At 42.6% G+C, this 27,933-nt stretch overlaps 1 protein-coding gene across 11 annotated transcripts in view; it reads left to right on the top strand.

The window, feature by feature from the left end:
* Positions 1-27,933, top strand: part of Samd8 (sterile alpha motif domain containing 8) — a 55,201-nt gene that overhangs the window by 11,716 nt on the left and 15,552 nt on the right. For 10 of the 11 annotated variants that reach the window (XR_015637955.1, XR_015637954.1, XR_015637953.1 and 7 more), the window contains 2 exon segments: positions 22,509-23,101; positions 27,393-27,488. Coding sequence is in view for 7 of the 11 variants with exons in the window: in XM_087585503.1 (XP_087441629.1) it covers positions 22,509-23,101; positions 27,393-27,488 (689 nt within the window). In the remaining 4 variants the exon portion in view is untranslated. 11 annotated transcript variants of the gene reach the window in all.

Raw genomic sequence — 27,933 nt, 5'->3', positions numbered from 1 at the left:
AGCTGAGTAAAAATGTTGATGTATGAAAATTTACTGAACTGGAATACAAACTCTACAAGGGTACCAGCCTAACATGAGATTAAAGAGAGAAACTGTTGGATGGAGTTATAAAATTAATGGGTTGAGATGCCGAGTGATGGCTACGTTTTCATCAGTTCTCACAGCCACCTAATTGTAAAGAAAAGGAGTCTTACAGTAAAGCAGACACTGTAAGGCAGAAGGAGCCTTCCCAAGTGCAGCTGCAGAATTGGCAGGTGCAGTTAGAATGATTTCACAGGCCTTCTCCTCATCCTGCAGAGTTGCTGTTCGTGCTGTATTGTTGTCTGTAAATACCAAGATTTTTGATGTCAAGTCTTCAGTTCTTTAAAACTTTGCTAACTGAGATATTTTCTTACTTTTTCTCAGAGCTAGGATTGAACAATTTTGAGAAACTTGTTAAATCCAGATGTTCTAATGGGTGCTGTTATTGTTTTGTCTTGGGGAGATGCTGTCTTAGGCTGTAACCAAGTGCAGAGTGCTTATGTAGCATTCAGGAGGCTCTAGGTTCAATCCCAAGTAGTTAGAGGAGGAGAGCCCTATTAATTAGCTTGTTAAAAATCTTAAGATTTTTGCTTAGAAGTCTGACATATATGCCATTTATTACTAGTTGTAACTAGCACAGCTATTAACTTAAAAGATGTCTTTTCTGTCTTCTAATTTAATTTTAAATGTTAACTAGTACATTTTCATAATATGTACTAGATTATGAAGCTTTGGTCCAGATTATTCTGTTACATTGACTAGATTTGGGGACATAGCGTACAAAAATAAAGATTTTAATCTGGGCACGATGGTTTATACACATAATCCTGGCACTCAGGACGAACTAAGAGGATCAGGAGTCAAGGCCAACCAAGCTCATCCCTGTCTCAAAAGGAGGGGGAAGGAAGTCAGACAAACTGGAGTTGAGTTGAGAGTTTTCTCCGTAGTGTGCTTGAACTCTTGAGTTCAACTGCCAGTAAAAAATAAAAGTAAAAGGCTTGAGTTGTCAATCTGTGAAGCTGCCAGCTTGACCCAGAATGAAGGTCTTTGTAGGTTCACCTTCTCACCAGTGTGCTGTGACTTTAGGTCAGGGATCTTGCACTGTTTCCCACTGGATTTTGATTGCTAATATGAACACTTTTGGTGTAGCCGAGACTATAAATTAGCCTATAAATGTTGTCTGTCACAGTTTTACTTTCTCTGTATGGATAGAACTAGGTACAACTCAATAGTAATAGCTCTGATTTAAAGATCTGCTGAAGCCAGACGAGATTTATACATGAGAACTCTTGAGTATGCCAGTGCAGTGCTAGGACAGCAAACACACTTTGCTGTCTCAGTTGAGGTTCAGCCAAGAGGATGCTGATGAAAGCCAGGGAGCAGGTGCACTTCCCTCTTCCAGCTGGTCAGGGCTGGTCTTCAGGTCCTGTATATAAGGCCACTACCAGGAGTCTGAGATACAGAGGGTAGGAATTGCTTCTGCATCTCTACCACTGTTTTGCAATGTTGAGTTCCTATGAAGTGTTTTAGAAAAAAGTCCTGAGCTTGCTAAGAAAAGTAAAGTATCTTTGGATAGGTTTAGAGAAAAAGTTTCTATTTGTTCACTGAAAATGTTGTTATTTAGAGTTTTACATATTTCAAATGGAATGGAGGAAAACTGGAGAGTCAAATTATAGAGTTGGGTTTTTTTCTTTTAAAGATTTATTGATTTATCATACATAAGTACACTGTAGCTGTCTTCAGACACACCAGAAGAGGGCATCAGATCTCTTTACAGATGGTTGTGAGCCACCATGTGGTTGCTGGGATTTGAACTCAGGACCTCTGGAAGAGCAGTCAGTGCTCGTAACCGCTGAGCCATCTCTCCAGCCCCTTTTATAGAGTTGTTAATCATGAAGTTTAGATAGAAATGCTCTAAGTGTGGTATAGTTTATATTTCTGCTTTTGTTTATGAATCTAAAAATTAGCATAATTTGTATTTGTTGTACGCATATTACATAGACTGTATTAGATTAAATTGGAGTCAGGCTTACTTTGTCCTGAGTGTGGTTTTAAAAAAATGCTATTTACTTACTTATATTTACTTACCTACTGATTTATATGGGAGGGAGTGTCGGGTGAGCTATGGCACATGTGTGGAGGTCAAAAGGCAGTTCCATCCACCACCTGGGTTCTGAGCATGGCATCTAGGTGTTCGGAGCTGGCAGCTGGCACCTTTGCCCACTGAACCACCTCACCAGTTCACGGTGACTTTGTTTGTTTGTTTGGGTTAATAAATATTATGAATTTTTCTTGAATAATTTGCAACTGCTCAAAGAGCAGAAATAAAAGGCATTTTCAAACAGGCATTTTCTGTGTCCATTTCTGAACTCTCAGATTGTGTTTGTAGTTGCCGGGAAATTATCACCTTACCGTGGCCTCACAGTCCCTGTAAGAATCCACTGTCCCTAAGAGAGAATACTGCTCTCATTATTGCTGTCCAAAGAAAGCGAGGTGTGTTGGTGACCAGCTCCGGCTTTCTGTCTTTCAGATGCATCTCTACCGAGTGTGTGCATCCAGAAAAGTTTAAAGAGTGAGTCACATGTAAGAGGGCAGCTACAAGGCAGCATAAATTACACATGTTTTCCCAAGAAACGTATGTAGAGCCAAAGCAGTAGCCTACCACTGTGTGGAATGAAAAGCTATGTGTGTGGCACCCAGTGTGCTGGCCCATGCCCTTGGTCCCAGCATTCAGATGGCAGAGGCAGTTTTAGAAATCAGGTTCCAGGACAGCCAGGACTGGTACACAGGTGACCCTTGTCTCAAACAACCAAAAGAAGAAGAAAGAAAGATAGAAGGAAAGAAGGAAAACCGTGTGGCCATTCTTTTGTAAAATGCTCATTCTTACAATTTCCCTAAGGAGTTCTCTTCAGTGCTGGGGGCCAGTTCAGGCCTTCTGCAAGTCAGTCAAGCATCCTACCAGGAAAGTGGAACTTTTACAGCCCTAGAAATGTGTTAGCCTTGTGCATTATTTCCTCCATCACTTCCCCCTAAGTCCCCCATCTTTTGAAACAAGGTCTCATCACATAGATCACAATCTCTCAGGTACTAGAATTAAAGGTGTCCTCTGCCACACCTAATAATGTGACCTCTTAATACAGTTCCTCATGCTATGGTGACCTCCAATCATAGGATTATTTTTGTTGCTACTTTGTAATTGTAATTTTGCTACTGTTATGAATCATAATATAGATACCTGATATGCAGGTGGTCTTAGCTGATCCCTGTGAAAAGGTCATTCGATACCCTTCCAGGGGTCACAACCCACACCCCACCGGTTGAAAACCACTGATTTAGGGGCATTTGATTGTATGGCTGTCACAGAATCTAAAGGTAGAAGATGAATGCTTCATGCAGCTGTAGTTCAGTGTTTTAGAGGATCTTGTACACACAAAAAATGTGTGCACATTTACACAAACACACTTGAGAATATTACGAGAAAATTTCATCAGGGCTGAGATATACAGCTCAGTGGCAGACTTCTTGCCTTAGAGTGCTTGAGGTCCTGGATTCAATCCCCAGTACTACAAAACAATAAAAGACCAGGCCTATTTAGATCACTTGTAGTTGCTGTCTGAGCATAGAAATCAATTTTTATAAAACTGAGCAGATCAAGAGTAGAGTTTGATTTTATTGATGTGTCTTCTCTATTCTAAAGATAAATTAAAACCCATGTGGTCTCTTAAGTATTGATATGATTAAACCTGATAGAGTTTTATATCTTTTTAGTTAGGAGTGCCTGTTATTTTTCAGAAATTCCCATTTCTTCCCAAAGTGTACTTTTATATCAACAACAACCAATTGTATAAATTTGTATTTTTATTTTAATTAAGAAATGTTTCAGTAGTATATGTTTGTGAGGTACGGAGTGGTAATTCAATATATATTTACAGTTTATAAACTCTGTGTGTGTGGGCGGGGGGAGAGGGAGAGAGGGAGAGAGGAAGAAGAGGGTGAGGGCTGAGAAGCCAAGGCTGGTACACTAGACAGGCTGGCTAGTGAGTTTAAAGAATTCTGTGCTGTGTCTCTCCCAGCCCACGCTGGGATTACAGGCAGACACTGCTGTCTGTATGTGGCTTCTTATGTGGGTGAGTTGGGATCTCAACTTCCCTCATGCTCATGTGGCAAGGGTTTTACTGCCTGAGCCATTTTTCCAGTTCCTCATGTCTTTAAACATTAAAAATGGATTTAACTAGAGCACTTGCCTAGCAAGCGTAAGGCCCTGGGTTCGGTCCCCAGCTCCGAAAAAAAGGAAAAAAAAATGGATTTAACTCAAAATTTCACATGTTTAAGAGTGTGTGTGTGCGCGCGCGCGCGCGCGCATAATCTTTTAAAAAGAAAATGCTGTTTTGGAGGTGTGTGTGTTCATGTGCCCATGCATTTCCGACATGTGTTTGTGAAACCAGAGGATGAGTCTTGGGCCCTGTTTCATCACTCTCTCTGGGTACTGGGCTGGGCTGGTTCGTTCGTTCTTTCTTTCTTTCTTTCTTTCTTTCTTTCTTTCTTTCTTTCTTTCTTTCTTTCTTTCTTTGATGTTTCAAGACAGGGTTTCTTTGTGTGCTCATCTTGGCTGTCCTGGAACTCACTCTTTAGATTAGACTGACATCAAACTCAGAGGTCTGCCTTTGCCTCCTGAGTGCTGGGCTTAAATGTGTGTGGCACCAACACCACCACCTGGTTGTGTTTGGGCTTTTTAGGTGAGTGTTGAACTCAGGTCCCAGTGTTTGCACAGCAAGCATTCTTAACCCACTGAGCCAGCTCTCCAGCTCCCAGTGTGATTTGTTTAAAAATCTGATCAAGGTAATTAACATTTCTGTCTCCTTACTATTACAGGTGTTATTTGGTGGGGTGGAATGCCTCTCTTCTGTTTGTTAATAAAATATATAATAGGTTAAATGAATTGTAGTAATTCCATTCCACTACCAAACACTTCCCCTTTCTCCGTCCCACCTCCCTCCCTTCCTTATTTTTATTTTATTTTTGACATAGTTACATTTCTCCCTTTTCCGTCTTCCAAACGGTCCCATCTCCTCTTACTGGCTCCTCTTAAACTTCATGGCCTCGTTTTCATTAGTTGATACTGCATGCATATGTCTGTGTGTACACACTTAAGTCTGGCCTGTTCAGTCTGTGTAATGTTACTTGTTTCTTTTCACTTTTGTTGCTGTGCTAGAGACTGAACTCAGGCCTCAAACAAGAAGCACTGTCCCTTTGAGCGGCACTCCAGCCCCAGAATTATTACTTCTGTCTGTCTGGTTTTGGTTTACATATTAGCCAGGCTCCCTTCATCCTCCTCTTCTCTCTTTTCCAGCCTCCAGCAATCACTGTGCTTTGTTTTGATTGTGTGTGTGTGTGTGTGTGTGTGTGTGTGTGTGTGTGTGTGTGTGTGTGTGAGAGAGAGAGAGAGAGAGACATAGACACCTAATGTAATATCCTCTTGTCCACTATTTTAGTGAAAATGATTATAATGTTTTGTTTTTAAAAATATACCATTTTAATTCTTTGAGAATTTAATACATGCATATAGTATATTTTGATCATATTCATTCCTCATTTATCTCTATGACCCCTCCCAGATCCACCCCACCATCCCAACCTCCTCCCAGCTTAGTATCTTTTTTTTTTTTTTTCTATTCTTTTTTTCGGAGCTGGGGATCGAACCCAGGGCCTTGCGCTTGCTAGGCAAGCGCTCTACCACTGAGCCAAATCCCCAACCCCAGTATCTTTTTTTTAAAAAAATATTTTATTTGTTTATTGTATGTGAGTACACTTGTCGCTGTCTTCAGACACACCAGAAGAGGGCATCAGACCCCATTACAGATGGTTGTGAGCCCCCATGTGGTTGCTGGGAATTGAACTCAGGACCTCTGGAAAAGCAGTTGGTGCTCTTAACCGCTGAGCCATCTCTCCAGGCCCCCCCCCCTTTTTTTAATAGGCAGTCTTCTAGTTCAATCTGTGTTGCCCATACACTCCTCCGTGTAGGACTGTCCTGGAGCTTTGGCCCATAGGGCTACACCCTTAAAAGAAATGTATCTCGTCTTGCCCTAGAAGTCATCAACTGTCAATAACTTCTTGGTTTGGAATGGCACTTTCAAGCCTCTCCCTACTTCATGCTGGAATGTTGTAGCTTGATCTTGTGCAGATTTTGTAAAGGGAACCACAGCTCTGTGAGTCCTTAAGTATAGCAGTTCTGTCCTAGCCAAAAGGCAGTTTTGCCCTTGACCTTAGAGACCTCGGGCTCTTAATCTTCCCACTTCTTTCAAGATGGTCCCTGAGCCTTGTGGGGAGCAGGTTTGATGTGGTGGCTAAGCACTGCACAGATTGTTTGCACTTTGACTGACTGTGGGATGGCTGGTTGGCTGGTCTATGAAGTCGGGGCTGTGTATTTCATTTGGGAACCCTCTTACGTCATCCAGATCAGCCCAGGACTCCCGACTGAGCTCTTCTCAGCTCGGCTTCATAGCAGTTGGTTCTTGTTTGTTGTTTGACTGAATTCCGTGCTTTTGTGGTTCTCCTGTCTGTTAATGTATTTGATGGCCATCTAGGTTGATGTTGTGTTTAAGCTCTCTTAGTAATAAACTTAAACTTAAGTGAGTGAGGGTCTCTCTCTGATGTGCTGATACCATTTCCACTGGCTGTAGTTAATCAGTTTCTGTTCCTCTAACAGTAATCACTCATGATGGTTTGTTTGACTTGTGGCCTAGTTGGCCTGTTGCTTTCATTGTGTATGGAGGAAGCATACCATGACCATGAGAATCGCTTGTCTACTACTCCAGCCTGGAAAGGATGGAGCCCCCGTGAGGAGGAGGTGGGTTCCACAGGCCACTCCTCCTCTAGCCCAAAGCCTCTCCCGGGGTGTTTGGAAAGCTTTACAGATACAAAGTATAACAGATAACTACTTAAAAGTGCAGTTTTTAGGGATTTTTGTTTTTTGAGACAAGGTGTTAAGATAGCCCAAGCTGGACTTGAACTCATTCTGTAACTGAGGGTAACTTTGAACTCGTCATTCTTCTGCCCGCACCTCCAGAGTGCTGAAACTACACCACAACACATGGCTTGTTTTTGGATTTTTGAGGTGCCTTCATAGACCTTTCTGTCCTTGAACTCATTCTATAGACTAGGCAGGCCTGGAATTCAGAGACCTGCCTGTCTCTGCCTCCCAAGCGCCACCACCACCCAGCTACCTTTATTGCTCTTGATACTATATTATTACATTCCCGTCCTCACCGGTATTTGTTAGTTTGGGGTTTTTGATAATAAAGCATTTACAGTTGGAGTAGATTTATATTTTCTCTGTTTGATTTCCAGTGATAGGGTTTAAGCCTAGACCCTCTTGTACATAGCTAGTACCGTGCTAGAGGCCTAGCCCAGTTCAACTTTATTTTGAGACAGGGTCTCACTGATTTGCCCAAGCTGTCTTTGCAGTCACTCTGAAGCCTAAGGTACTTTGAAACTCAAGGCAGACATTGAGCTTTCTGCCCTCCCATTTCAGTCTCCAAGTACTTGGGTTACAGCCTGTACACCAGTCAGCTGAGTTCCTTATCGTGTACTTTGTTGCTCGCGTGACAAGGTAACTGATTATTTTGGGTTCATTTGTTATTAAGTGTTTTGAGGTGTTTAATAGTATTCTGGATGTGACTCCTTTGTTGGATAAATAACTGCAGATTTCCCTGTTGTGTCGATTGGTCTCATCACCATGTTGGTGGGTTTCCTTGCTGTGGAAAGCTTCTTAGCCACTACCATCTCACTGCCTTTTGCTTTTGTTACTTGTGTATACTTTAGAAATGTTGGTGACATATACCTGCAGTTCCAGCACTCTGGAGGCAAAGGCATGCAGAACTCTGAATTGGAGGCCAGACTAGTTTTCCTAGTAAGTTCCAGGACAACCAGTGTTATGAGGTTGTCCCCCACCCCACCACACACTCTGTATGTAGCTTGGAGATAGAACATTTGCCAGTATGTCTGAGGCCCTGGGTTTAAGCTGCAGCCCTGAAAAGAATTTGTTTATAGGTAGTAATACTACTGTTGAAATACTTAAATATTAAATGTTGTGTGTAATTTATTGGTTTACTTATTTGTGTGCGTACCTATATGCCCCACACTGTGGCATATGCCTCAGCCTCCTTTTGGAGACCAGACAACAACTTTCAGTTGTTGGTTCTCTCCTGGCATGTGGTTCTGGGGTGTCAAACTCAGACTTGTGCCATTTGGCCAGCTCAGAGGCAGCACTCTTGGTTTTTTGAGAAAGGGTTTCTCTTTGTAGCCCTGGCTAACTTGAATCTCACTTTGTAGACCGGGCTGGTCTCAAACTCAAAGGTCTGTCTGCCCCTGCCTCTGCCTCCAGAGTGCTTGGATTAAAGGCATCCAGGCTAGTCTCAGAGATGCACCACCACTCCTGAGTTTTAGATCAGATTCTGTCAGTGACATGCTCTCTCAGATTTAGTCCCTCCCCTTAGTTTATTCAACTGAAAATTGTTGTACTAGATCTTAGATCACCGCCAGTGTTAACATTTTACATATTCTGTTCTACTGACTCTCAGAGTGATGTACTGAAAGCCTCAGTTGACTGTTCATAGTCTCTTAGTCCTGGGATAAAGCTCAAAGCACTTTTGAATTGCAGTTAATGGGGGACGGAGTGGGATCTGGAATCATGTCTTGCTTTTGGATGTCATGGCTTTGCTGTTGACTCAGCTTTTTGTGTCTATTAGTGCTTGTAGACATATGCAAATTATCTGATTTTTTTTTGTTTATATCTATTCAAGTGAAGTGTACTGAACTGAAATGTGTTTAATTTTTTTAAATTCTTTTTCTTTCTAATCATCAAATATCGCATGCTAAATATACAAAACAGACTTTGGAAAGTTAGAGCGAAGAGCCCACCCTAGGAATAACTATTAATAGTTTTGTAATTTATGTGTGTATGCATACGTACTCTTGTGCCTGTGGAGGCCAGAGTGTCAGATCTCCTGGAGCTGGAGTTGCAGGTGGTTAGAAGCCACCTGATTGGATAATGGGAACTGAATTCGGGTCCCGGAAGAGCAGTGCATGCTGTGACACCAACTCCTTTTACTTTTTTTTTAAACTAAAAAAGAAATGCCATTTTCAGTTCTTTTGATAGTTTCCTTAAAGAAAAAACAACTTTTAAACTTCTTCCTTTGAAATTGATTTTCAGGGAGTAGCAAACCCCTGTGTTGTTTTCAGAAGAACAGAGGACCCATGTACCTCATCCGGGTCCCTGCTGCCGTCATAGCTTACAGCACTGTAGAGCAGTGGTAGAGCAGTGGCGACAGGAAGCCGCCGTCTTACAGTCCTTCTCACCACTGTCCCAGTCCCAGGAAAGGAATGTGGTAGGTGTGGGTGTAGCTGGTCTTCACTGTGGCTTAAACACATGATGTGTTCTTTACTGATCCATGTGAGACCCTGCCTCAGAAAGAAAGAAAAAAGGCGGATGTTGTTAAGATATATTTTATTGGGCTGGAGAGATGGCTCAGTGGTTAAGAGCACGGACTGCTCTTCCAGAGGTCCTGAGTTCAATTCCCAGCAACCACATGGTGGCTCACAACCATCTGTAATGGGATCTGACGCCCTCTTCTGGTGTGTCTGAAGACAGCTGCAGTGTACTTATATATAATAAATAAATCTTTAAAAAAAAGATATACTTTATTATTTTCAGTTGTGTATATGACTATACATATACATACAAGTGTATATGGTGAGTCTGGAGCCAGAGGCTTCCAATTATTTGAAGCTGAAGTTATAGGAATTTGTGAGCTTCCCAGTGTGGGTGCTGGGAATAAGACTTGGGTCCTTTGGAAGAAAAAGTACTCTAAACTACTGAGCCGTATCTCCAGTCCCAAAGCCAAATGTTTGAATAAATGCTCATCTGGGTAGTTATACTAATCACTTCATGTCCAGGGTTAGTGTTTGTGACCAACCACTGACCACCACAGCACAGTTGACAACTACACAAATCCAGAATGTAAGTCATTCTGTAGAATTGTTCAAACTGAACCCTGTCTGACCCCTGCCTGTCCAAATAAGAGATGAATTATTCTGTATTAAAGAAATGTGGTAACTCAATGTACTTCATAGCTCTAACTTCTATCCTGAGATGAAAACAGATAGAAAAGACAATTGGGGTCATAAAATGGCTAGTTTTCTTAAGTATAAAATGGCTAGTTTTTGGGCTGGAGAGATGGCTCAGTGGTTAAGAGCACTGACTGCTCTTCCAGAGGTCCTGAGTTCAAATCCCAGCAACCACATGATGGCTCACCACCATCTGTAATGAGATCTGATGCCCTCTTCTGGTGTGTCTGAAGACAGCTACAGTGTACTTACATATACTAAATAAATCTTTTTTTAAAAAATGGCTAGTTTTCTGAAGTGTTGCAATGGATAGTGTACATCTGTAAGCAGGTGTCTTCCTCTAATCCTATTCAGAATAAGGGTCTTGCTGTGACACAAGCTTGTCTCAAACTCACAATCCCTGACTTCTACATCCCAAGGACTGGTCTAGAGGCATATGCCAGCCACCTTGCCCTGCAGAGGAAGTTGTCATTGGAATATGTGTGCTGAGATGGTTGTATTTATTAAATGGTTTACCCTTATCCCACCTCATCCACTAAATGTATCTAGATACATGTAAAATGCATGTGGAAAAATGTTTGGCTCTTGAATTTGAATTCTTACATGCTAATTTCAAGTAGAACCTGTTGTTTGAATTCAAATGTTTATAGTATGACTCATAACTGTAGCAAAATTATAATTATGAAGTAGCAACAAAAATAATTTTATGGTTGGGGGTCACCGCAGCTGAAGAACTGTATTAAAGGGTTGTAGCTTTAAGAAGGTCGAGAGCCACTGCTTTACACTGGTTCTCAGTCCTGGGTTAGACAAGTTGTGTACACAGGTTACTGAGACAGAATACGCCCTGCTTTCAAAGAATGCAGAAGCGCAGGCATTTGATGAGAAGGGACGAAGACAGCTCTTACATCTCTCAGGGTGTCGCAGGGATACAACGTGAACTTTGCTTTACTTAGCTTTGCACCAGCACCTTATATGGACCCAGTCTAAGAATTCAGAGGTCTAAAGGGCTTGTGTGGAATCAGTGAGATGACTCAGTGGGTAAAGGTGCTTGCCTCTGATACGAGCTTCATCCCAGGACTCCAAAGTTGTCCTGTGTCCTGTGCATGAATGCTGTGACACTTGTGTGCCAGGGGTATGGAAGGGTGCTTGCTGTCTCACTCTCCTGTTCTCTCTCTCTCTCTCTCTCTCTCTCTCTCTCTCTCTCTCTCTGTGTGTGTGTGTGTGTGTGTGTGTGTGTGTGTCTGTCTGTCTGCCTGCCTGTCTTTCTCATACACACACACACACACACAAATAACAAAAATAGATATTACTTTAAATACTGAGCTAGGCTACTAGGAGTGACTTGTAGCATGTGATTTGGACTGGCCTGCAGAGAAGAACTACATTTGTCACAGAAAGTTGTATTAGAACAGCATGTAACTATTGAGTTTAAAAAACAAACAAACAAACAAAAAAGGTTATCCCAACAATGGAAAAAACAGTTCAGTTAGAGAATGGGGAAAAGTCTTTGTCACTTTTTTATTATTACTGTAATAAGACTCATGACCAAAGCAATTTGTAGAAGAAAGGGTTTATTGGCAGTTTACAGTTTCAGGGTGACTCCACGACCACCATTGCTGGGAGCATGGCAGCAGGCAGGTTAGCAGGCGTAGTGCTGGGAACTCAACAGTCTTATCCTCGAGTAGGAAACAGAAAGATAGCTAACTAGGAATGGTGGGCTCTTGGAACCTCAAAGCCCACCCCAGGTGACATACCTCCTCCAAGGCTAGTATTTAAATATGCAAGGCTGTGGGGGCCATTCTCATCAAATCACCACAGTCCCACAGCTAGACAGTGTTTCTCTGTAGACCAGGCTGTCCTGGATCACCTGCCTCTGCCTCCTGAGTGCTGGGACTAAAGGTGTGTACCATGATTTAAGAACCCAGCACAGCTCTTAGACGTCTCTCCAAAGGAGAGAGAAGGATACACTAAAGACCGGTGATTAAAGGGGAGCTCTGCTGATCTTAAGAACAGCACATTTGAAGTTGCTGTTTATTCTAAGCTGTTCTCATTTCATCAAGGAGGTATATAAGAACATCATAGAAAATAAGTTGAACTCAAGCCCAGTGTGGTGGCCTGTCTGTACTAGCACAGTTAGGCAGGGGGTCACAGGTCAGAGGCCACCTTGTCTCAACAACACTTAGAACAAGTTTTAAAAAGAACAGTTTAGTTGTATAAAGTGCTAAATACCTATGGTTCTAGCATTGGAGTGGCTAAGAATCAAGTATTCAAGGCCATCCGTGGTTGTATAGTGGGTTAAAGGAGATCCTGTCTCAAAAACAAATTATATCTGTTTTGAATTGTGTGAATAACTTAGATAACAATGATGTTCACAAAACCCTACCCTCAGTTTAGAATTAAATTATCTTTAAAAAATATACAGACTTCAAGTTAGATTTATTTAACCTTTTTTTTCTTTTTATTTCACAAAGATAGACAGACAGACAGACATAGAGATGTATCATCCCAGAGGTTAGTTCAGATCCTCATCACCTATGTAAAAAGCCACACATGATGGAGGGCACCGTGACCTGAGCATTACACTGTTGGGAAATTGCTCGGGTTTTCTGGCTGACACCTTAGACCGTGGTTAGTGAGAAACTCTCTTAAGGGGGCAAGATGGGAAGGGATAGAGCAGGACATCTCTGCTCATGCAGGTGCATGAACACCCCCCCCCCCAAGCAAATAAATAAATGCATTATAGAAAATACATTGAACTCAAGCCAAACATGGTGGTGCTCGCTAGGAATCCTCAACTTGGAGATCATCTTAGGCTACCTAATAAGGCCTGACTCAAGCAACTGAGGGTGGTAGGAATTGAACTCCTGTTAGGCCAGTGAACTCTTTAGTTAGCAGGATTTAAACTAATCTGATTAAAAAAGGAACAAATTTAAGATAACTGCTGTGCTCAGTATGTCTTAATTGTGTAACCAGAGTACATACAAAAGATAAAGTGGTATGTATTGCATGATATACAGGGAGTCAGCTGCTTTCGTTTTATCTATTATCTGTAACTTAGAGTGAGCTAAGACCCACTGATAGTCAGTCACAGGCTGAAAGCAGGAGTGGACCTTGTGTCTTGATAAGACAGTGTTAACCTTTGCTGCAGGGATTTCTTAGCTGCTCGTGACTTCAGAGTGTACTTTAGTTTTCGTCTCAGATTGAAATGCTTCATTTACACATGCCAGTTAGCACTCAGCCTGGGGATCTTCAAGGATAGAGTCCTTGGAGAGAATACATGAGGCTTGGGTTCAGTCCCCAGCTGTACCAAACAAAATTCCTTTGAGAAAGGGACAGGTACGAGGCTTTATATGAAGTGCTTTTAAATGTGCATCAAGCAGGGCATGGTGTATATGCGTGTGATCACAGCGTTGTGGGGAGCGAAGGTAGGAGGATTACAGTAAGTTCGCATAGGAAGTGCCAAGCTTGTCAGGCTCACGTAGGCTCAATAGCAAAACCAAACCAAAGTGAATCAAGAGTTAACGATGTAATTGAGTTAGTGTTTAGATAACATCTTGGATTCTTTGATATATGTATTCTGTTTATAGAACAGTGACCTATGGTGATGTGGTAATGGCGATAACTTTGTGAGCAACTGTTCACAGGGAGGAGTTGGACATGCTAGTAAGGTGACCAGTGCACCTTGCTGTGTCACCCTGCTTCATAGCACTCACCACCACTTGTGTGAGGGTAAAAGTCCTCTTTAGAGAAGTTTTATATGTGAGAGAAATACAGCTACTAGTGTTATAGGCTGTAACTTTTATAGTTTGAAAATGCTCTTTGAATATGTATAACTTAGGTATACATATACACATACATACATACATACATACATACATACATACATACACACACATATCTGTTGTTGGTTTTTTGTTTTTTTTTTTTTTTCTTTTTTTCTTTTTTTCGGAGCTGGGGACCGAACCACTGAGCTAAATCCCCAACCCCCACATAGCTGTTTTTGGGTTGGGATCACTCACTGAACTTGGGAACTTGGAGCCTACTTATTTGGGTAGGCTGACTGGTCTGTGCACTTAGGGGTGCCCCTGGCTGTCTCCCCAGTGCTGGGATTATAAACATGTTACAATGTTTCCTTTCCCAGCCTCCTACCTAAGTCTTTTTAAGTGCTTCTTATATGGGTGCTGGGAGTTCAATTTGAGTGTTCAGGCCATGCACCAGCTGAGCCAGGCCTGTAGTTGATTGTATATGTGATGGTCTTGCTAACCATGGATTCATTCTTTAGAAACGTTTATGGTTGTAGTTGTTGGTGTTTGTTTGATTGTTTTTGTTTTGTTTTGTTTTTGAGACAGGATCTCACTGTGGCCTGGAACTTGTTATGTAGGTTAGACTAGCCTGGAAGTCACAGAGATCTCCCTGCCTCTGCCTCCCAGGTGCCAGGACTACAGGCGTGTGCCACCATGGCTGGTAGTGTGTACACTACGTACATACATGCTGGGGATGGGTTTTTAGTAGCTCTCCTCCATATGAGCATGCACTCTACCACTGGGCCATGTGCACCTTCGGCCCCTACCGTTGGAACACTTGCTGTTGTCGTCCTTGTTTTCTGGGGTTGGTGTATCTCCTACACAGCACCTCGGGGCTTCTGAAGGAGTGGTCAGGTTATCTGCATGCCTTTTGCTTCTCTTGGCCTGGTTGCATTTGTTAGAGCCTTTGATGTTTCCTAGAGGCATCAAGAATCATCTTTATCCCAGGTATTGGGAGGAAGGCTTTCCTTATGAAATCTGATACCAGATACCAGTAGGTTCTTCAAAGATACCTTTTACCAAGTTCCTTTGTATTTTTAGTTTGGTGGGTTTTTACAGTCAGAAATGATGGGTGAATTTTGTCAAATGCTTTTCTTTATATTTTGATGTGATTTTGTGATTTTGCTCTTTAACTTGTTTGACTTTTTTTTTAAAAGATTTATTTATTTTATGTATATGAGTACACTGTAGCTGCCTTCAGACACACCAGAAGAGGGCATCAGATCCCATTACAGATGGTTGTGAGCCACCATGTAGTTGCTGAGAATTGAACTCAGGACCTCTGGAAGAGCAGCCAGGGCTCTTTTTTTTTTTTTTTTTTTTTTTTTTTTGTTCTTTTTTTCGGAGCTGGGGACCGAACCCAGGGCCTTGTGCTTCTTAGGCAAGCGCTCTACCACTGAGCTAAATCCCCAACCCCCGCAGCCAGGGCTCTTAACCTCTGAGCTATCTCTCCAACCCAAGTTCGCTATTTTTATTTTCAGATACCAAATCAGCTTAGCACTGTTGACATAAATGCCACTTGGTTTTAATTTTTTGTCATTAAATTTGTTTTTGTTTGTTGTAGCTCTGTGCATGAGGGCTAATCAGTTCATGGTATTGTTTTCTTGTTATCTCTTGATTTTGTTTTCAGGACTGAATTCAGAAATATCGGTTCCTTGAAAGGTGTGTAGAGAATTGTATTTATTTGGTTGGTTGATTTTTCAAGACAGAGTTTCTCTATGTAGCCCTGGTTGTCCTGGAACTCCCTCTGACTGGCCTTGAACTTAGATCCCCCTACCTCTACCTCCCAGTGCTGGGATTAAAAGCCACCCCCCACATGGCTTTGGTATTTCTTAAAGTACAGTTGACCAGTGAAGCCCCCTGGGATACTCAATTTCTTTAGATCTGGGTGTTTTGTTTGTGTTTATGCAGGAAGTTGGGATTAGGTCATCAGACAACATGACAGAACCTATTCTCTCTTTCCACATGCGTGTTCCAGGCATCAAACTCAGCCCTGCCCACCTCGTTAGTGCTATCTGTTCTCATCTCTATTACTGCTTATATTGCCTTTTACTGTGAGTTTACTATCCCCCTCTCTCCACCTCTCCACCCCACCTCCACCCTGTCTCCCTCCTTAAATCAGTTGGGGTTTTGTTAGCCATCAGTGAGGTTTATAGATGTTTAACTGGGATGGAGGAGCTGCTCTGGAGGAAAGCAGGGATGTGGTGTAGCTTCTCTGCGAGCCACTCATTGTCCTTAAAACACTCAAGGATGCGATTTTGGAAATTTTGAAGCAGTTATCAAAGGAGGTTGCAAAAAGTGAAAGGAGGTCACAGTATGGTTCCTGAAGGGCTGGACAGGATTCTAATTGATAAGGTAAAAGTCCAGAACATGGGGTGCCTTTGCTGTAAGCAAAGTTAACAGTCTTGTTTGAGATTTTCAGAAATATCTAGGGGAAGGAATGAGGCTCCACCAGGGGTCAGACACATGCAGGCTTTTATGCCTGGTCATTTATGATTTTAACATAAAACATGTACATGTGACCGGAATGTCTCTATGCTGGTGGCTTTTCCCGCAGTTATTAATCATGCTGGGTTCATGCTTCTCAGTCAGACTTCAGAGTGAGGGATTTCTCTTCCCCGTATAATTTTCCCTGTGTTTCTTTCTGTCCTGCCTTATCCCACTCACAGAAATCCACCTGCACCTTCTGAGCTGTGGGATTAAAGTTATGCCCAGCTGATCCTTTTGAAGTTGCCTGTAATTTCTTCCATGCCAAATAGGAGCATGGACCCTGCTTACCAAGTTTCAGCCTGTCCGCTCCCAGGGAGACACGAGAAGGACATAGATTGGAGGGACTTGTCATTTGAAGGGAATCAGCAATGCTTCAAGGGGAACATGGATAAGAAAGTCATGTCAAGAGGGTCACTTACAGCAACCCAAGATGTTTCCCAAATCTTTTAGGGACTTCAACTCAGACCAAACTGGGAGTAGTGGTATTTTCACAGGAAAGGATCTCGGGGTGAGCCCCTTTGAAGCAGAGCTGCGGCTTTTCTGGTTCACTCCATGTCATGTGTCTGTCTGGGCGTATGTGCACATGTTTTAGGTGCTGCTTGAGAGCACCAGATCCCTTAGAGCTGGAGCTGCAGGCAACTGGGAGCCGCCCGATCGGAGTCTCAGGTCCTTTATAAGAGCATTATGTACCCTTAACCACTGAACCCTCTCTCCAGCCTCCACAGTTGGTAATTAAATTTAAAAAGTGACTTTATGTGTATGGACGTTGTGCCTGCACGATGTGTGCTGTGTATCATGTGTGTGCCTGCCCCTGGAAGCTGGAAGAGAATGCTAACCCTAACCCTAACCCTAACCCTAACCACCCTAACCCTAACCCTAACCCTAACCCTAACCCTAACCCCCTAACCCTGACCCCGACCCCGACCCCGACCCTGACCCTGACCCTAATCCTAACCCTCTAACCCTAACCTTAACCCTAACCCTAACCCTAACCTTAACCCTAACCCTAACCCTAACCCTAACCCTCTAACCCTAACCCTAACCCTAACCCTAACCCTCTAACCCTAACCCTAACCCTAACCCCCTAACCCTAACCCTAACCCTAACCCTAACCCTAACCCTAACCCCCTAACCCTAACCCTAACCCCTAACCCTAACCCTAACCCCAACCCCAACCCCAACCCCAACCCTAACCCTAACCCCCTAGCCCTAACCCCCTAACCCTAACCCTAACCCCCTAACCCTGACCCCGACCCCGACCCCGACCCCGACCCCAACCCCAACCCCAACCCCAACCCTAACCCTAACCCTAACCCTAACCCTAACCCCGCACCTAGAATTATAGACAGTTGCGAGCCACCGTCTGAGTGTAACCTGAGGAGCTGCAATTGTCCCTAACTGTGGAACCGTCTCTCCAGTCTCAGAGTTGGACATCGTTATTAGAAGATATGTTCAACGTAGATTTAAAACAAGGTGGCTGAGAGAAAGAAGGGAGGAGGGGCTCAGAAAGAAAGTAGGACATACCTGAGACATAGGTTCTGGCTTCTCTCAGAGAGTTGCCTGATTCTCTCTCTTGTTCCAGATGGGAAAAGACAGGGCCCCACGGTCAGCTGGGCTGTGCCCTGCACTCACTGGGTAGCCCAGACTAGCCCCAAATTCTAGATACCTGTCTAGGTATTTGTCTAACTTGTCCTCTTTGGTGCTGGGTGACAGATGTGTCCCAGCGTGCCTGCTTCCTGTTTAACGTACTTAAATGTCTAATGCAGTTGTTATAATTACATACATTTCCCTTTTCCAAAACACCCAATTCTGTGATCTCTGTTCTGGTCACTGTCTAGTGAACCATTTTCATGGATTTTACTGTCTTGCTCTTGGATTCTAGATCCTTTATATTCTTACATATCTTATAAATATTACTGAAATCACAAGGTGCAGAAGAAAGGTTACCCTAGGGTCATTTTCTTCACTAGCAGCAAAATAACATTTAGGGGCCAAACAGTTCTTTGTTTGCAGAGAGATGATTCCAGTACCCCACAGCTTTCTGCTGTTTTCTTGTTTTGAGACAGGCTCTCTCTATAGGTCTGGCTGGTCTGGAACTTGCTATATAACTGGTCTTGAGCTCATAGGGATCCACTTGCCTCTGTCTCCTGAATGCTGGGATTAAGACCATGTGCCAGCATTGCTCCTGGCAGATTTTTATTTTCTATTTTTTTGAGGGAGGATGTCTTAGGATTATCATTGCTGTGATGAAACACCATGACCAATGCACTGTGGGGAGGAAAGGGTTTATTTGGCTTATACGTCTACTTCATCCCTGAAGGTCAGGACAGGAACTCAAACGGGATAAGAACCTGGAGGCAGGAGCTGATACAGTGGCCAGGGAGGGCTGCTGCTTACTGGCTTGCTCCAATAGCTTGCTCTGCTTGCTTGCTTGCTTTTCTATAGAACCCAGAACCACCAGCTCAGGGATAGTACCACCCACAGTGGACTGGGCTCTCCTCATCACTCACCAATTAAGAAAATGCTCTGCAGGCTTGCCTGCAACCCAGTCTTATGGAGGCATTTCTCAGATGGGGTTGCCTCCTCTCAAATTACTACTCAGTTACTCTCAAATTATCTAACCTGTGTCAAGTTAGATAAAATTAGGCAGCACAGAGCTTCTCACCATGTAGTTTCTCCCAAAGTCTACCTTTCTGTGTGGTTCACTCCGGCCTTGAACTCCCTATCATCTTGATATGGCTTCCAGAGTGCTGAGGTACACCACAGCTGGCAGCATTATAAGATCTTACCAGCATCTCTCCATGCTAGTAACTGCCTCCCCAAGGGGCAGCCATCAAGAATACATACATCTACATGCTGCCAAATATCCCTGGAAAGTGAGGAGAATTAGCCTTAGTTGAGAACTATGGTTTTAGGTTTTATTTTGTCCTACTGGTGTTGTTGTGTGTTCTTCCTAAAGCCTCGTGTATTCTGAGCTGTTGGTGTTCAGCCTGCTTAGGATAGGCTTTTTCTTGTCCGTGTGGGAAGTTAGGAAACCTTTGGATGGTTTCTTTCCCATCTTAACACATGCATGTTCTGATGAGTATTCAAGGGAGACAGACTCTGTGGATCTCTAACCTGTCTCCATCTGAGTGTCTCCGTAGTATTCAGCCCACAGATACAGCCACCTCAGCTCAGCTCAGCTCAGCTCAGCTCAGCTCAGCTCAGCTCAGCTCAGCTCAGCTCAGCTCAGCTCAGCTCAGCTCAGCTCAGCTCAACATGTCTGCCAGGCCTCAGCTTACCTATGTTTCTTAGGACTCTCCTGGCTTAAACTCTTTCAAGGCATTAAGCTAAAGTAATATGAACCCATTCATTTGTTTACTGTCAGGGGTGGGGGTGGCTGATGGTCCAGCATTTTGAATCTTTTTTATATATTTACCATTTGATTATTTCAAATCAGAGAGTAGAATTTGCTCTGCTTTTATATCTTGGGCAGAAGCAGTGGTCCTGCTGCTAATTGATATGAATCAATTATTGTTAAAATGGAAATCACTGTGGAATATTTATTGACTAAAATTCATTTATTAATTTGTATAAAGCCAGCATCTGACATGTTCTTTGTTCAAAGTCTTCTGTTTCCTGGAGTCCCTGTGGTTCAGCATGACTATTAAATGGACCCTAATGCTTACTATCACTTTTAATATTCCTCTTTAATACATGTTCTCACAGTCGGAGCTAAATATTGGTTGCTGTGGCCCTGTAACTATTATGTGGTAGCACACAATTAAAGGACATGCACTAACCTGATGAGGCAGAGCAGTGAAATGTGTCATGCTTTTAGGGCATTCCCACAGCAGGCTCAAAGGCTTGCTTCTGTGTTACAACTCAAATTATCTAGGAGCTAAAGCATGTGCATCAAAGCCAGTTAGCTTGATTGAGGTTGAAAGGACTGGTGAGTTAGTATGTGGGAGAAACGTGAAAGGAGAAAGGATTTTGCTCAGAGTGAAGTGAAACTGGACTGAAGAACAGTACTCCAAGGATGGGAGTGACCTGGAACCCACTGGTGGTAAGCCAATGGCTGAGGGGTAAAGTAGCAGAATAGAGATAACTCGGAGATGATTTATTTGTTGTAGATGAGGCTTGCTACTTAGTAGTTGCTGCTGAGTTTATAACACATCTTATTAGGTATCCAAGTCTGGTATTTGATCAGCATCCAGGGAGGAAAGGAGGATACAGACAGATGTAGCAGGAAAGATGAAACCGTCTAGCACTGATGTAAACGCAAACATGGTAAAACCATAGTTTAATGGGACTTCACATACACCCTCTGTAACTTTGCAGCAGAACACTCCCTATAGATGGGTAGGGTGTTCATTTTCTAAGATTGGGAAAGAAAATGTGGGTTGATAGTGAAATACATTTGAAGGTTTCTAAAAATGAGTACTTTTTTCAGTATCAAGACCAAATCCTTAGTGATAAACATTTTCATCTTTGGGTAAACTTTATCATGTCTAGTCTTATTTCCGGAGTATTTTTGATGGTGTGAGTGAGCTTACTAGTTAAAATGTCTGCTCTTGTTCAGTGATGACAAGTCTTTAGACAAGTCTTCGTGTGGGTAGGGAAGACTGTACCATCATCTGCCGTTTACTTTCCTTAACCTAAAGAGGCCAGGAAGTTTTTCTTACTCCAGAATGTATGCTATAAAGCCACAGTGAACATTAAGTCAGGAGATCAGAGGGTCGTCTGGTTGGGAGGAGAGGAAGATGATGCTGTCCTGGGTGTTGTGGAAAACCTTTGTCCTGGGGGATACTCATTTATACTTACGTTTTGTTTCATGTTTTAAAACAAGCCTTTTTTTCAAACACTATAGTTAAATTAACTTTCACAAAAGAAATGTGTAACTCATATCTATCCAGAACATTTTACTAAAACTGTTTTTTTAAAGCTAGATAGTCACTGTATCATTGTGGATTAAAAACAAACAGACAAACAACCTATCCTGTTTTTAAACATTACTCAGAAGGAAATATAGTGACTTAATTTTAAATCCAGAAAATTGGCTTTAATAGTTGAGAAGTAGACACCTGAGAAGTGTTTTTTTGTTATCTTTTCTTTCTCATGTAGGCCTGTTTCCCATGTGTCTGATACATTTTAAAAATTGAAATAGATCCTGGTTTTACAAAATAAAAAGAATATAAATAGCTGAATAAGATCAAAGCAGAAAAAATCATCAGTACTTTAAAAAACTGTAGTAAGTAGTCTTTCCAACTATAATCTGAGTTTTGCTTCATGTTTAGTGGTTATTGACAGACAATTTCCTTTTAAAACTCTGACCACTAACTCTAAGCAGGGCAGGCATTTTCAGTTCTGCAGTGGGCTTTGAAGAACTAGTAGAAGTGGCAGTGGCCGTGCTTTAATCCCAGCACTCGAGGCAGAGGCAGCCGGGTCTACAGAGCTAGTTCAGGACAGCCGGGGCTGCACAGAGAGACCCTTCTGGAAAACAACAAAACTGTTAGGAACCGAGCTCACAGCCTTTCTTAAACCTTTAGTATGTTAGATAAATCATTTCATAACTAGTAGATTGAATGTTCAAATCTAAAGTTTTCTGGAATTATATATCTATAGTTTGTGTTCTTTTTCTTCCTCAAATGGAGAATTTTTTCTCATATCTTTTATAGATCGCACTTTGTGAGAAATATTAAAGTGCCCTCCCCCCATTATATCCATCATTGTTCTCAGTAGTAACCTTTTGAAGTGATCATGGCAGACATGCTGTGGAAATGCCAGTTTAAAATACCTTTCTGTAAAGTGTTAAAGCTGGGGTTGTAGCTCAGGGTAGATCACTGGTCTAATGTGTGTGAGTCCTGGGTTCAACAACAGCCCTCCGTAACACCAGAACGTTCGTCATCAGCCTCATAAAGTTATTTGAGTGCTAATCTACGGGAACCACTCGTTGCCGATAAGCTTCTGTCCAGTGGGGACAGTAGAGATACTCTACTGGGTTTTATTGTGTGTACTTGGATTGGTCTTTAATGAAGATGTTGAACTACATTCAAGTTTTTGCTTTGTCTTCCTGTTTTCCCTTGACAGGAAGTAGAAGAGGAAATGGCAGGCCCTAGTCAACTCTGCATTCGCCGCTGGACTCCCAGGCATGTGGCCGTGTGGCTGAAGGAGGAGGGGTTTTTTGAGTATGTGGACATCTTATGTAACAAGCACCGTCTGGATGGAGTCACACTGCTCACGCTCACCGAGTATGATCTCCGCTCTCCTCCTCTGGAAATCAAAGTCCTAGGAGACATTAAACGGCTAATGCTCTCAGTCCGAAAACTGCAGAAAACACACATTGATGTTTTGGAAGAGATGGGTTACAACAGTGACAGTCCCATAAGTCCCATGACGCCATTCATCAGTGCCCTTCAGAGTGCAGACTGGCTCTGTAATGGAGAGCCTGCACACAGCTGTGATGGGCCCATCCCTGACCTGAGCTCTGATCAGTACCAATACATGAATGGCAAGAACAAGCACTGTGCCCGAAGACTGGACCCCGAGTACTGGAAGACCGTCCTGAGCTGTGTATATGTCTTTATAGTATTTGGGTTCACCTCTTTCATTATGGTCATTGTTCACGAGCGAGTGCCTGACATGCAGACCTACCCACCACTCCCAGATATATTCTTAGACAGGTAATCTTGTTTCTAAATACTGAGTTCCTAGGCCGTGTCTAGAGTCACAGTGGTAGTAAGTGGGGTGCGCTGTGGTGATAGCTGGACGCGTGTTCCATTTGCCTTGTGTGGTACCATCAGAGGACATGCTTTGCCAAGCTCCATACCTGTCCTCTGGAAACTGCAGTAGGTGGACCACAGGCTCACATTCTGGGTCATGTGTAAGGGTCACCTTAGGAGGATGTTCGTAATAGGCTTAGCTGCCGTTCTTTTTAAAAAACAATTTTATTGTTTTAAATTTAATTTATTTGCAATAGTACAAACTAATTCAGGGGTTGATTCTGTTTTTATTATGTACTGAACAAAACTAAGTATATATTACATAAAAAATAGTTTATGGTTAGGAAAACAAGCAAACAAAAGAAACAGTAAGTCTCGCATCGGTGATCTTTAAAAGTGAGCCGTACGTGCCAGGTTGCTTCCCTTGCTGCTGATTGAGCCCAGGGCTGAGTACAAGCTGAGCTAGGTCTGCGGGAACGTCAGAGAGAGGACTAAGACTGACTGCCGTAGGGACCAGTGCTAGTCAGTACTCAGCCTGCTCACCTCTGACTGCATATTCAATAAGCTATTCTTCCTGTTTAAAAAACAGAGTAATGGATTTTAAAGGAAAATAACTGATGACTAGTAAACAGACGAGAAATACTGGATGAGACATGAGATTGTCTATCTGTACCCTTCAGTGTGTAATTGATTCCACTAAGCTATTAGTGGATGCTAAAATCCACTTGATGGAAACCCCAGAGCAGCAGTGTGTTCACGTGGTTGAAGGGTCAGTTTCCACAGGACTTAATTGCAGAGGGCTCAGTGCGGGACCTGACAAAGACCATCTTTAACCACATGGTCAGATCCACCCTCACAGTCAGCAGACTGAATGTGTGCACTGGATGTAATGTTCAGAGCATCACCTAGATGGTAATTCTGATAATCTTGCCCCTGAGAAAACCTTAACCTAAATCTGATCACAAGGAAATAGACACACAGAAAGGAGCATTGTGTATGATAGCTGATCTAGATTCTCTAGAAATGTCGTAATAAAACCTCAGGGGGACCATGAAGGAAATTAAGGGACAGACATGTTAATTGGATCCTAATCAGGAAAATGTAGTTGCAAAGGACATATTGAGGATAATTAAAAAGTGTGACAGTGGGGACATATTAGCCAATGATACAGAGTCAGTGTTGCAGATCCCAGGGAGCCTGGAGGTTCATCCCTGTCCTCAGAGATACGTGTCCTGAGAGGGAGGTGTATGTGTAACTTACTCTGAGGATCCTAAGTGTGTGAAATGAAGCAATATGGTGAAATAGTAAGTATAATTGGGTGACCTGAGCGAAGAGTAGTAAGAACTTAGTAAGTTGTTCAGAAGGACCAGGATTTTTTTTTTTTTGGGGGGGGGTCATATAATATTGGTGATAGCAAGAGGGAACAGGATTTGGAAACAATGAGGTCATTGCTGTAAGGTCAGTGAAGGATTACAAAGATGGGCTTGGAGCTTGAGCATAGGCTCTGGATTGTTTGCATGAGGCTGTATTATAAGATGGTGCGCTGACTGTAGGCATTAGCTGGGCTTTATTGTGCTTTTGTTCTATTTTTATATATTATGCCTAAATATATAAAATATGGTATAAATACATATGCCATAATTATATATGATGCTTGAAATTGAAGTTATGAAGAGAATTATTAATAATGACAAGGTTTGGTTTATAACCATGAGTGTAGGTTGCTATGGAGGGAAGAGAAATAAAAATAGAAGGGAGGAGAATGCCATTACATACTGTTGAACCAGGAGGAATCATGGGAGAGAGGGAGGAAGAGGCCAGGGAGCAGGGCAGGAGCATCAGTAAGATGGAAATCTGTTTAAATAGAGGTTTTCATTAGATGTAGTAAACTGTAAGTTTACAGGAAGGACTTTCATCATTTTGTATGAATATAAGTTTATATTGAGTAAAGGCTAAAACAGATGTTCTTAAGCAAAATTATTAAATAGTGGATGAGAGACACAAAGGAAGAAGAGTGTTCTCTCTCTCTCTTTCTCTCTCCTTCTCTCTCTCTCTCTCTCTCTGTGTATGTGTGTGTGTGTGTGTGTGTGTGTTGGATGAGTATGTGTGTGTTAGGTGAGTGTGGGTGTTACTTTACTGGAAGATTTAATGTGGGATGAAATAGAGTAAATTGCCTCTGGGGAGCAGTAATTAGGTTTAGTTTTGAGAAGGAAGTAGATTTACTTTCATCCTAAGTTTGCAAAATTATTTTAAGTGTGTGTTTGTGTAATTTTGTGGGTCAGAGTCCCTGGCTGTCTTTGAACTCATTTTTTTTTTCTTAATTTTTTTTTTATGCATTGGTGTTTTGCCCGCATGTGTCTGTGTGAGGGTTCCAGAACTGGAACTAGAATTACAAATGGTTGAGAGCTGCCCTGTGGGTGCTGGGGCTTGAACTCAGGACCTCTGGAAGAGCAGCCAGTGCTCTTAACAAGGATGGGGCCATTTCTTCAGCCCTGTCCTTGAGTTCTTCATGTAGGCCAGGCTGGCCTCGAACTCAGAGATCTCTGCCTCCCAAGTGCTGAGAACAAAGGTATTTGCCACCATGCCTGGTTTGTATATGTTATTTGGAAAGTTTTTATTTTAAGGGTATCATGACACATGCCCTTGGTTCTAGCAAATCAAACATTTGCTGATGCCTAGATAATTCTGTTGACATCCGTATAGTTTTGCTGTTAAGTTGAGAAGGCAAACATAATACGTAAGCTAAATATTTGATACTTGAGTACAGAGAGCAAACTCTGTTTTTTAGAGTTAATGTATTTGATTTTTTTTTATAGTCCTCAATTCTGAGAATACCCCACATAAATTCATAAAATAAAACGGCAAGTTCAGGATCATTTAGAAATTGTTAGAAATCTGTTGTAACCCAGAGCCAAAACTCATGTAACAATTCTTTGTTTTTCTGTCTTTTCAAGGCAAAGCTCCTCTGTGTGTCCTTGGCTGCCCTGGAACTCATTCTGTAGACCTTGCTGGCCTTGAGCTGAGGTCGCCTGCCTCTGCCTCTTGAGTGCTGGAGTTAAAGGTGGTGTGTGCTGCCACCTTTTTTAACAGCAGTTTTTTGCTGCTGTTTGAGGGTTTGTTTGTTTTTTCATTTGTTTGTTTTGTTTTTTTGTTTTTTTGTTTTTGTTTGTTTTGTTTTTCAAAGCAGGGTCTCTCTGTGTAGCCCTGGCTGTCCTGGAACTCGCTCTGTAGAGCCGGCTGGCCTTGAACTCAGATTCACCTACCTGTGCCTTCCAAGTGCTGAGGTGAAAGGCTGTGCCACTGCCATCGGCAGTAGCAGCTTATGAAAATCAGCTACGATCACAAAACTCAACCCCTCCAGTATGATAGCTGGTTGCTTACAGGCTAAGGAATAGCAAGTGCAAAAGCGGGTGATCATGTGTCTGTCTTTCATCTGAGCAGAAGACTTGACGAAGACACAGATTTATAACATACAGTAGTCTTTGAATCTGAGCTGAGGTGCCATGACAGCACTCATTGGTGCTGTATGTAGCAATGGCATGCAGCTGGAAGAACATGTTTGTGTTCAGAACCAAGACTGCAGTAAAGTTGTTCCATGCCCTGTTGGCGAGGTGGGTGCTGCCAGAAACACCTCAGACTCCTCGAATGGGAGATGAGCTGGTTTTTGCTTATTCTCAGTTCAGAGACCTTTTACTGTAAGCCATTGTTTCCTTATTGTTTCTTTCTTGATTGTTCATTTGCAGGCTCCTTACCCATTCAGTCCCATTCAGTCCTATAACGCACAGTTTAAGAAGTTGAGTGCTGGGCTGGAGAGATGACTCAGAGGGCTCAGAGTGTGTACTGCTCTTACAGAGGACCTGTGCCTGCTCCAGGCAGCTTGCAGTTGCTATAACACAAGACTCCAAGGGATCTGAGGCTCTCTTCTGCTTTCCTCAGCCTCCTGTTTCCCTTGCACACAGATCCACAGATACACATAGACATAATTAAAAAGAAAGTCTGCTTTTTATAAAAGCAATTGAATGTGATAGTGTGAGAGAGAAGGGTTGTTGTTTCTTTATAAAGAACTACTATAGGACGTCTGCAACAGCAAGTAGGTTTGAAGCAGGTTTTCTGCCCCCGGGCTTTCCAGGTAGCATCTCCTAAGAGAAGTAATGCTCTGCAGAGCAGTTCTGAGGTTGCTGTTAGGAGTACTGTGTTGGGAAGGTGCATCTGCTTGTGTTCAGTTCCAGAAAGAAGTGTTTTTCTGTTGCAGTGTTCCTAGGATCCCGTGGGCCTTCTCCATGACTGAAGTGTGTGGCATGATCCTGTGCTACATCTGGATCCTGGTCCTCCTCCTTCACAAGCACAGGTACTCACTGATGCCCAGACTGAAGGGCTGCCTGGTTTTCATGTAGGATTGTCAAGCCTGCTCCTTCATTCTGCATTTCCCTGGAAGAGGAGCTTCTGTTCAGTGACAAAGAAAAATTGGGTTTAGTTAAGAAAGATCGTAAGACCAATATATTTAGCAATATTGTGAATGTATTTTATAGGAAAAAGGATAGTCAGCCTTGGTCAGTCAGTCCTTGCTAGTCTACCTCCTCCTAGCCCTCCTTGTCCTCCTCCTTCAGAAATAGCTAGGAATGTCACTGCTGTAGAAAGATGGATGGAAATGCTTCCAAGGACAGTGTTTGGTTATGTGTTTGAATGGAGGAGGGAGAGCCCATTAAACAAGATTGTCTTCTGTGCTCTGCACATCTGAGGTGGCATAGAAGCGCTAAATAGACTGCTTCTTGGCAATTTCACCAAGAAGTAAC

This window comes from Rattus norvegicus, chromosome 15, assembly GCF_021556685.1.
Source record: "Rattus norvegicus strain SHRSP/BbbUtx chromosome 15, alternate assembly SHRSP_T2T, whole genome shotgun sequence".
Lineage (NCBI taxonomy): Eukaryota > Metazoa > Chordata > Mammalia > Rodentia > Muridae > Rattus > Rattus norvegicus.
This window is presented reverse-complemented; position numbering and strand designations above follow the sequence as displayed.